The sequence below is a fragment of the Pristis pectinata genome, chromosome 12, assembly GCF_009764475.1.
Source record: "Pristis pectinata isolate sPriPec2 chromosome 12, sPriPec2.1.pri, whole genome shotgun sequence".
Taxonomy (NCBI): domain Eukaryota; kingdom Metazoa; phylum Chordata; class Chondrichthyes; order Rhinopristiformes; family Pristidae; genus Pristis; species Pristis pectinata.
In genome coordinates, this window is record NC_067416.1 from 42,166,674 (window position 1) to 42,178,027 (window position 11,354).

The 11,354-nt window shown below is 40.5% G+C and overlaps 1 protein-coding gene across 1 annotated transcript; it reads right to left on the reverse strand.

The window, feature by feature from the left end:
* Positions 1-789: 789 nt before the first annotated feature.
* On the reverse strand, positions 790-10,180 carry LOC127576946 (protein phosphatase 1K, mitochondrial-like). The gene is made up of 6 exons (XM_052027772.1): positions 9,727-10,180; positions 9,603-9,641; positions 7,355-7,520; positions 3,713-3,857; positions 3,478-3,612; positions 790-921 (listed from the first exon to the last, which is right to left on the reverse strand). The coding sequence occupies exons 1-6, from the start codon at positions 10,178-10,180 to the stop codon at positions 790-792; spliced, it is 1,071 nt and encodes a 356-aa protein (XP_051883732.1).
* Positions 10,181-11,354: the final 1,174 nt, after the last annotated feature.

The following is an 11,354-nucleotide window of genomic DNA, read 5'->3' on the forward strand; positions in this document are numbered from 1 at the left end:
ATATGAGTTTAGTTGTATTTATCAGGCAACAGAAACTTCATGCCAATGATTCACCCTTTGAAATATAGTCAGCAAAATAGCATTTTTGCAAATGTTACAATAGCGCTGTACATTTCTGGGGACAATTAACTCCATTACTTTGGCATGCTTGGGACCTGGAGTGTTGTTGGCCAGGTCAATTGTCCGGATTATTGGATGTTATTGCACAAATAATCCTCCAACACACACAGTAGCATAATAAATTTTCAGGAAAACCTGGTAAGTTGAAAGGGAGTGCAGGAAAAAGAACTCAGTGAGCTTAAGGAAGCATGGGAACAGCACCCAGTAAACCAGATGCTGAACTATCCAGGTTTCTGAAAAATCAGACAGCGATATATTAAAAATGTTACTGTCTCTGAATTTACTTCTGCATTTGCCTCTTGCCAGAAGTTGCTGCATCACTTTTGTACAAATAGCAACAAGTATTATTGACTTCCAACATTAACAGGAAAATATGGATAACAAGTTGTAGCTACAAATTAACTTTGGCAAAGGCAATTTTCAATGGCCAAGTGAAAGGAAAGGATTGATATATGATGCCCTGTATAAAAGAAATATCAGTATCATTTATAAGTTAACAACTAACCCAGATGGAGAAACAATACATTCTTCTGTAAAGGGTATTTCAATACGTCATCCAACCGTTAACAAAAGTTAAAACTACAGCAGTGGTCGTAAAAAATGCAAAAAAATGCTTTTACAGACAAGATCCAGACAAGGGAGAGTCGTTTTCCGATATCAGTGCAGCACTCAATGCCATCGGGAGCCTGCCACCATCATTCTTCCAAAACTGGTACAAGTGAGTGAAGTGCTGTATTTTCCCCAAGCTCCAAATGGCACAACGATGGTGGTTACATTATCATGGGAACCATATTGCAATGCCTGAAAGTTACATTTAAAAATTAAAAGTAGTTCTTAACAGGACAAGAATTATTAATGCCTTAGAGGCTCTGGGACCAAGTGGATGATGGGGAAAGTTTAGCTACATTTGGAAGAAGTTAATAGAGCTAATTACCATTATAAATGTAGAAATCAACAAATATACAAGCCAATGCTAGATACCAATGAAGGAATATCACTTAATTAAGATGCAAACTACACTTGGCAACAGCGGCAAATAAGGGAAGAGGACTTTGCCTTCAAGGTGACCAGCAGCAGTTTTCAGAAAGTGAAGTGCAGCAACAGGAGCCAGCCGATTGGTCAGTATGAGTCAGGTGACTGCAGAAACTAGCTAAATGATTGGTGAGTACAGCACGGAAACAGGCCCTTTGGCCCAACTTGTTCATGCCAACCAAGTTGCCTACCTGAGCCAGTCCCATTTGCCTGTGTATGGCCCATGTCGCTCTAGCCTTTCCTATCCACATACCAGTCCAAATGACTTTTAAACATTGTAATTGTACCCACCTCCCATCTGCACCCACCTCTACAGTCCCAGTATCATCTTTGTTAATCTTTTCTGCATCCTTTCTAGCTTAATAACTTCTTTCCTATAGCTGGGTGACCAGAACTTCACACAATCCTCTAAGTGTGGTCTCACCAATGACTTGTACAGCTGTAACATGATGTCCCAACTCCTGGACTCAATGCTACCACCCCGTCTACCTGTGTCACCACTTTCAGGGAACTATGTTCCTGTACCCCTAAGTCTCTCTGATCTACAACATTCTCTAGGGCCCTACCATTTACTGTGCAAGTCCTGTCCTGGTTCACTGACCAGGTCATGCACTTCAGTGAGAGAAATCATAAGGAAGGTTATTATTTAAAAGGTGAGAAACTGAAAGTGAGGGAAGTACAAAGGATTTCACAAAAAGCTAGTAGGCAGATCCAACAAGTAGTTGAGAAGGCAAACAGCATTTCATTGCAAAGCAGTTGGAGTTTAAAAATAGAGAGGTTTTGTTACAAGAGTGCTGTTGAGGCCTCACTTGAAATAATGCATACAGTTTTGGTCCCATTATCTAAAAGAAGATATAGGAGGACATTGGAGGCAGTCCGAAGAAGATTCACTGGGCTAATTTTTGGGATGACAAGGTTGTCCTATCAAGAGAGATTAAATAGCTTGGAGCTGCATTCTTTGGAATTTAGAAGAATTAAGGGTGTTCTTATTCAAACATATAGGAGCCTAAGGGGGCTTGATAGGGTGGCTGTTAGGATGTTTTCGCTTGTGGGAGAGTCAGGAACAAGGGGACATAGCAAGAAAATAAGGGGCTGGACATTTAAAACTGAGGTACATAGAAATTTCTCCTTACAGAGGATGGTGAATTTCTGGAATCCTCTGCCCAACATCATTAGAAGCTTCTAAAGTGGAGGTGGATTAATATTTGATAGATCGAGGAACAGAGGTGTATGGCACAAAAGAGGAGTTGAGGCCAGCATAGGTCAGCTGGGATCATATTAGATGGCAGGGCAGGCTTGAAAAGCCCAAAGGCCTACTCCAGCTCCTCTTCTCTTGTGTTCTTCTGTTATGCACCAAGGTAAAATGGTTCAGGAACTAGTTGTCATACATTAGGGCAAGCACGGTAGTGTAGTGGTTAGCGTAACGCTATTACAGTGCCAATGACCCAGGTTCAATTCTGGCCGTTGTCTGTAAGGAATTTGTACATTCTCCCTGTGTCTGCGTGGGTTTCCTCCTGGTGCTCCGGTTTCCTCCCACATTCCAAAGATGTATGGATTAGGAAGTTGTGGGCATGCTATGTCGGCGCTAGAAGCATGGCAATGCTTGCAGGCTGCCCCCAGAACACTCTTCACAAAAGGTGCATTTCACTGTGTGTTTCGATGTACATGTGATTAAAAAAGATATCTTATTATGATGCATATACAAATCCTAATTCCATTTCAGTATGTCACCAAATACTCTTTTTGTTGATGTGCAGTGGAGAGCATTCTGACTGGTTGCATCACAGCCCTCCAGTATTGTGGAGGTTCCAATACACAGGATCGCAAAAGGCTGCAGAGGGTTGTAGACTCAGCCAGCTCCACCACAAGCACAACACTCCCCACCATCAAGGACATCTTCAAGAGGCGGCACCTCAAGAAGGTAACAGCCATCACTAAGGACCCTCACCATCCAGGTCATGCTCTCTTTCTGTTACTGCCATTGGGGAGGAGGTACAGGATCCTGAAGAGCCACATTCAATGATTCAAAAATAGCTTCTTCCTCTCTGCCATCAGATTTCTGAAAGGTCCATGAACCCATGAACACTACCTTATTATTCCTTTTTTTTGCACTATTTATTTATTTTTGTAATTTATAGTAATTTTATGTCTTTGCTGCTGCAAAACAACACATTTCACATCATATGTCAGTGATAATAAATCTGATTCTGATTCTATAATAGGAGCTAGGGGATTTATGACAAAAGGTCATTGCCCACAACACAGGAATGACAAATCGGGCTGTTCATGCAGAACTAAGGTTTTTAATCAATGATCTTTTCTTGCCTGCTCGTTTATAACAGCTGCAGCTTCTGATGGATCTTGGCACCTTTTCACAACATCACACACTTCTTGGGCCTCCATAAATGCACTAACTCCATCAGTAGTCAGGACCAGGAAACAGTCTTTCATATGTTGCAACTAGTAAAGATGAAAAAAAAGCCATAGGTAGATGCTATAGTTACAAATCACTTGGATAAGAAATGTGCAAGAGACCACAGATGAGGCCCAGACTTTTTACCTCCACGGTTTTAACTTCCGGTTGAGCAGTTACTCCATATGGTTTGAGATCCACATCCCCAATGCTACGGGTCATGGCTAATCGACCATTCACATATGGGTTGGTGGCACAGCTCCAATCTATGAAACCGCCACACTCCTTGATCCTTGTATTAAGAAAATAAGTCTCCTAATCTTAAAAATTCAAATGCAATTTCCATTCAACTTAATTCCAAGAAAAGTTAATATATTTACTATTCAATAGCAGTTTCTTTAAAGTGAACAATAACCCAAATCTGAGTGGTTAACTGTCCAAATTTTCCTCTCCACTGGATAGCTCATTTTCCTCCAGAAAGATGAAGCAGGAAACCAAAGGGGTTGATGGTGGACTGACAATAGATAATATTTATAGAATGAATACACAAGATACAACATCTGGTATGAAAATAAGTCATGAAGGATGGTTCAACAGTGCCTTATGAAGGAAATTTAAGGTAGCACTACATCCAAAGAAAAACAAAATCGCTGGAAAAAGCAATGTGCCCAAGGAGCAGTTTGGAATTAATCAAAGGAGGAATGTAAATGTGAAATCTGACTGTAAAAGCTTCTGTGAAAATGTGAAGAGACAGAAATTAATGAATGCAAAATGTTATATCTTCACAAAGAAAGAAACAAATAACCTTCCAGATACGTTAGAGAACCGAAGGCTGAATGAAAGGAAAGAATTGAAGGAAATTAGTACGTAAAGAAATAATGCTAAGGAAATTAATGGGGTAAAAGCTGACAAATCCCCATGGCCTGATGATCTATACCTCAGAGTCTATAGGAAGTAGCCTTGGAAATAGTGGTGGTCATCTTCCAAACTTCTTTGGACTCTGGAGCTATTCCTAGAAATAGGAGGTAGCAAATGTAACCCCACTATTACTTCTTTAATAAAAGGAGAGAAAAAACAAAAGCAGGGAATTATTGACCAGTTAGCCTGATATCAGTAGTGGGGAAAATGCTGACATCGCTTATAAAAGAAAAATCCTTAATGGAATTGGACATAATCAGCATGGATTTATGAAAGGGAAATTATAATTGAAAAATTTAGAGTTTTATTTGAGGGTGTAGCCAGTAGAATAGATGAGATAACTAGTGAATATGATGTTTCTGGACTTCTTGAAAGCTTTTCATATGATAAATTAGTGTGCAAAATTAAAGCACATAGGACTGGGGATAATATACTGGCATGAACTGGTTGACAGACACTAAAGAGAGAGTGGGAACTAGGGTCACTTTCTGGGTGACAGGCAGTGACTAATGGGGAGGGACAGGAATCAGTGCTAAGGCCAATGCTATTCACGACGTATATCAATGATTTAGAACATAGAACAGTACAGGTCCTTTGGCCCACGATGTCTGTGCCGACCATGATGCCAGTTGAAACTAATTCCATCCGTCTGCACATTCCCTGCCTGTTTATGTGCCTGTCTAAATGCCTCTGAAATGTTGGTATCGTATCTGCTTCCACCACACCTCTCCCCCTACCCCAGCACCTCCTCAGGGAGTTATGGACTTGCACACTTGATCCCTCTGTAAATCTATGCTCCCAAGGGTCCTCCCATTTACTGTATACCTTTCATCTGGCATTTAACCTCCCAAAAAGCATCACCTCACACTTGTCTAGATTAAACTCCATACTGATGCAGGGGGCAGGGTTTCAGGCTCTTGGATCACTGGAACCTCTTCTGGGGCAAGGGCGACCTGTACAAGAGGGACGGGGATGCACCTTATCTGGAGGGGAACCAATATCCTGGCTGGGAAGTTTGCTGGTGCTACTCAGGAGGGTTTAAACTAGTTTGCAGGGGGATGGGAACCAGACCACCAGGTCAGAAAGTGGAGGAATTGAGAGTAAGTCTGTAAGGAAGGACAAGCAGGAATGAGGTAATAGACATGATGGGATGGAAGGGTTGAAGTGTGTTTATTTTAATCCTAACAGTATTAAGGGAGGGTGATGAACTTAGAGCATGGATCAGTACATGGAACTATGATGTTGTGGTCATTACAGAGACTTGGTTGAGAGAGGGACAGGACTGGGTGCTTAATGTTCCAGGGCTTCAATGTAGAGGGAGATAGAGAGAGAGGTGAAAGAGCAGGGGAGAAGTTGTGCTATTAAACAGGGACAATATCGCAGCTGCACTCAGGCGGGACACAATGGAGGGTTCATCCACTGAGTCTATATGGGTAGAACTCAAAAATAAGAAAGGTGCAATCATTCGGATGGGATTATACTATAGACCCCTCAATAGCCACTGGGACATTGAGGAACAGATATGCAGACAGATTAAGGAAAGGTATAAAAACGGTAAGGTTGTTGTTGTGGGTGGCTTCAACTTCCCTCATATAGACTTTGACCTCCTCAGTGCAAGAGGTTTAGATGGGGCTGAACTTGTTAGGTACATCCAGGAGGGTTTCTTAAATCAGTATGTAGATGGTCCAACTAGAAGAGGGGCCATACTGGACCTGGTGTTGGGAAATGAGCCTGGCCAGGTGACTGACCATTCAGTGGGAGAACATTTAGGGAACAGTGATCACAACTCTTAGTTTTAAGATAGCTATGAATAAGGATAAGTATGGATCTTACAGGAGAGTATTAAATTAGAAAAGGGCAAACTATGAGAGTATTAGGCAGGAACTAGGGAGAGTTAATTGGGAACTGCTGTTCTTGGGCAAGTCCACATCTTACACGTGGAGGGTGTTTAAAGACCAACTGCACAGAGAACAGGACAGGTATGTTCCAGTAAGAAGGAAGGACTAGGATGGCAAGGTCAGGGAACTTTGGATGACAAGAGAGGTGGTGAATTTAGTCAAAAAGAAAAAGGAAGCATATGTAAGGCTTTGGAAGCTAAAATCAAATGGAGCCCTTGAGGATTGTAAAGAAGCTAGAAAAGAATGCAAGAAGAGAATTAGGAGAGCCAGAAGGGGCCATAAAAAGTCCTTGGCAAGTAAGATTAAAGAGAATCCCAAGGCATTCCATACATACATCAAGAGCAAGAAGATAACTAGGAAGAGGGTAGGACCACAAGGATAAAGGAGAGAACATGTGCTTGGAGGTGGAGGATGTGAGCGAGGTCCTAAATGAGTACTTTGCATCAGTATTTACCAAGGAGAAGAACATGGAGAATAGTGAGATCAGCACGGAGCCTGCTAGTAAGCTACGGCACGTTGAGATAAAGAAAGAGGTGGTGTTGGGTCTCTTGAAGAACATTAAGGTGGAAAAGTCCCTAGGACCTGATGGGACATACCCTGGGTTATTGAGAGAGACAAGAGACCAAGATGGCCTGGTCTTCTGCCTGGTTCTGGTATAACACACTAAAACTACCTCCACACACAGTTTCAAATATGCAGGTCAAATTTTCACCTTGGATACAATGTCATTTCAGCTAATCACTTAACACTTGGGACATTTTTACCAATCTCTCTCCTCATTCAGTGATTATTTTAAAACGACTCTTTTCAATGACAATAAAAATTCTTAACATTAAGAATCAATGTTTCAACTAGTTCCCCATCACTGGCATACTACTGGTAACTTAATATAGTACATGTTGCATTAATGTCTTTTCCACAGTAGTCACTTGAATGAGATTGTTCTGAAAATTTACATTAAAGTACAAGTCACCTTTTTCTTTCATCTCGCCTCCTTGGGGTGTGATCTTCAGTTAATTGCTCAGCTTTTCCTTCATGACAAAGAATAGCTGGGCTATCTCCAACATTAGCCACCATAAGAAGAGATTCTTCCTTCAACAAAGCCACAGTTGCAGTTGTTCCTGATGTGAATAGTGCACCTGGAAGGTTAAAAAGGATACAAACAAAATGTGAGTTGTCAGCCTACTATAATCCAATGTTTGGATGATCCAGCTAAAAGTGCCTTAGGTCTTCCTATCACAAGAGAATAGATAGAATTTGATTGAGAAGAACAAAAACAAATCAAGGCTTTCAAAAACAAAAGCAATATGACTCAAAAGTAACCAAAAGGAGTTTTTATTCAAACAAACTGGAGCACTTAGTTCCATGACTCACCCAACAAGTCTTTATCAAAATGCAACTCCCACAACCACATCCCAGCTGATATTATATCATAGCAGTGGGGAAATTCGCAGGACTCCCTCAGTTTGTTGCTCATCGATCTGCTCATGCAGTGGATCCCATCAAGTGCAAGTTTAACCAACAGCAATTAGTCAATATACAAAAAAGGATAAACTCAAAGAGTTTACATAGTAATGTTTAAAACATCTGTAATCTTCTGAAGCCCAGACAAGGAACAGCTGGACTCCTTCACCTAGACTGAAATATAAAAGTAGTAACAAACAAAAGCCAGCACGGCTTGTTTACAAATCAATTAAGAAATCTCTTAATGCCGCTTCTTCATGTCTTATATAGCAGTTTATTTCTTTTATTGTTATACCACAAATCGGGCAGTTAAACACTCAGAAGTAATCTTGAGATGCAAGTTAAACGCTTTACTCTTCAGCAAGTGTTTCTTTTTGCATAAACATTTGCAGATTGGAGCTACTTTTCAAAACTAGTTACAGGAAGATAAAATATCAGACTGCTTCTAATGAGTAAAGCTCATGACAGAAAAAAAACTGTCCAGCCATTGAATTTTTTATTTTAACAGGAATCTTGCCCTGATATCGTGGGGATAGGGGCACCGAGTGCCAGCAACAGAACATCAACATTTGAAAAGCAATGCTATTAAACCTGGAAGATGGCAAGCCCTTTAATAGGATACAAAATAAAACAGGGAATTCAGGCTAAAGGCAAGAAGGAGGAATAGCAACAGCTATCAGTGAGAATGCTTATGGACATAAAGCAAATTTTCCCGAAAATTGGTATAGTTAAGAGACCCAGATGAATGATTTGGAGACAATTTAAAATTCCACTAGCGTTTGAGAAGATTAATTCATTCTGAAATTTAAAAGGAGGTGTCAATGTGGTGACCATTACATAAACAGATGTTTGTAAATGTGTTTCTGGTTCAGTAATGGAAAGGAAATCGGATATCCTTACTCAGTCTGCCCAGAGCACCACTAATGTGGGCTGAGTAACTGGACTCTGAAATGGAAATACCAGCTGCAAGGATGGGTCAGTCATTGAGCATCCACAATACCCACAACCCATGTGAAAACAAAGATAAAAAAGGCAATTATTAAAACAAAGCATGATAAAAACAGGAAATCAAAGCAAGATGAAAACCCTTTAACATGGTTAGGAATGAAAATAATGAATGGACGAGCTTTGCCACTGTCTCTTCAGCTCCCCATTTAGCACCTTTATCCTCAAGGTAGAGATACCGTAGAAATCAGGCAGCATCTTTAAAATGATGGAGCAAGCTCGAGGTCTCAGACAGGAGAACCCAGTACCTGGTTATCAAATACAAACATTTGCAATACCTGGTTTAAAGCCTGGCCTTTCTGATCAGACATTAAACCAAGGCCTGCTCACTGCCAGATGTAAATGATACCATGGGTACTATTTATAGGAAGACAGAGTTTTCAATGTTGTTCTGATCAATATTTATCGCTTTACCAATATCAAAGCAACTTGGTCATTTTCACTTTTCTGTTTAAAAGAGGTTGCTAACTACACATTAGCTGCTATGTTGCCATACCTTACAACACTTAAACAGTAAAGTGTTTTGAGCTTTCCTGAAGTTGTGGCAAGTGTAACATTAAAACAAATCTTTCTATAAAAGTTTAAGGCTCAAACTTGACAATGCTTTGGAATCAATGGGAATAAACAATTGATATCATGTTAGAAACTGAGAAGGTTTCACACACGCAAGTCATTTCATTTGTTGCAACATAAACACCACATTCCAGGTGTTAGTAACTGTCAAAATTAAATACTAGAATATTGTAACTTACCTTTCCCTGAATCACAGACATCTTGCATGAAGTCACTATCTATTTGGAGAAAAGATTTCAGCAAGACATTTTCCAAATTTACTTCTGACTGTAGATTATGTCTAAAAATATAAAAAAAAATTACCAGTTGCACCCAAGTTGGTTGAAAATTCAGGTACTATTAGGAAGTAAATACTTGCGTACTGAATATAATGTCCAATGTATCTGGAACAAAACTCAGCGGCATCAGTCCCTCCGTGTCCATCAAAGACAGCAAAGCAGAACAACCCATCGGAGAGTTCAGCTATACTGAAACGATCTTCATTGTCCCTTCTTTTTCCAATCTGACTTGCATAGCCAATGTTGGCAACCTTTTTACTTTGAAGATTTGCTACTCGAGGCGGTAGAACAACTGGGTCGTTTAACCAAATGCCAAACCTGTCCCAAGGTGCCAAGTGTTTCTGTCTTGCAACAGCTGCTCCATTTGATTTAGCACTGGAAGAAAGGTAGGACTTTTGCTGGATACATGTGAGCTTCGCTACTTTAGCAGCTGCAGCTCCATGATATCGACATACAAGAGCAATTGCAAGCGTAGCCATAATGAAGTTACAAAGACCTAGAGAAAACAAAATGTTACTCATTGACATTGCTTAGGAGGTCAAAATCTGCATTGTAAAGTGAAAGCTTTCACACCGCTGTTTACTAAGAATCATAAACGTACCACACTGCAATCTCTGGGCACATGTTTTCAGCAATAATGATTAAACAACTTAATTAAATTATCGATAAAAGTGCAATAATACAAAAATGATCTAATGTGCACATACCTCTTAGCACTATTGGGTCAAAGCATGGGGATGTTCCAATGTGATATCAGTTACCACCTCTTACCACATTACCTGCAGTCACACTAACCTTTTGGACCTCTGCTGTCAATACTACAATCCTTCAGAAACACAATGCCCCAATCTGAGTGACTCAAGCCAGTCTAATTCCCATAATCACTGGTGCATGCTGTTGGCCCATAGCAATAGCAGGTATCTTGACCTATCTATTCCAAATAGGTGCACAACACCATCTTGGTCCACCTCAGCAGAAGATGATTATAATATTCCAAATCCAGAGCCAGTCCCATCACTGAACTAACGCCTTGGCGCCTTTGAGCAAATTCATAGTTGACATGGTGGTCTTCTTTATTTGCAAAAATACCTTTGAGTATTCCTATTTCCCTTTCTACATCTTCTGACTCTACTGTATGTAAAGTACCCCAGCCATCTGTTTCATACACTTGTTCCTGTGCTTCCAAGGTACACAGGGTTTACACTAGGCCATTTTGAATGGGTGTCCTGAGGCTCTGCACCTTTTCTGCCCATGCGAAAGAGGCCATCATGCCTGCAGCAATCACGTGAGTCAGCCTTGAAGATCAATCATGCCACCATTACTAATTGTCAGTTTATCTCTTGTTTAGAACTACATCCCAACTGAAGATTCCTCACATTCTCATGTACAATCTTCCGAAGGTGGCAAACCTACACGCTTCCTTCAATGTTGGGCCCACTGCATTAATCTACTTCTCTTGAATTTGCAACAACACCCAAAGTGTCTGCTCACTATCTGCACATTGCCCTCATATGATACTTTGGCAGTAGCTCGGTTTTTTTTTAAATTTTTATTTACAGCGTGGTAACAGGCCCTTCCAGCCCAATGAGTCCACGCCACCCATTTTAAACTCAAATTAACCTACCCGTACATCTTTGGAATGTGGGAGGTGAT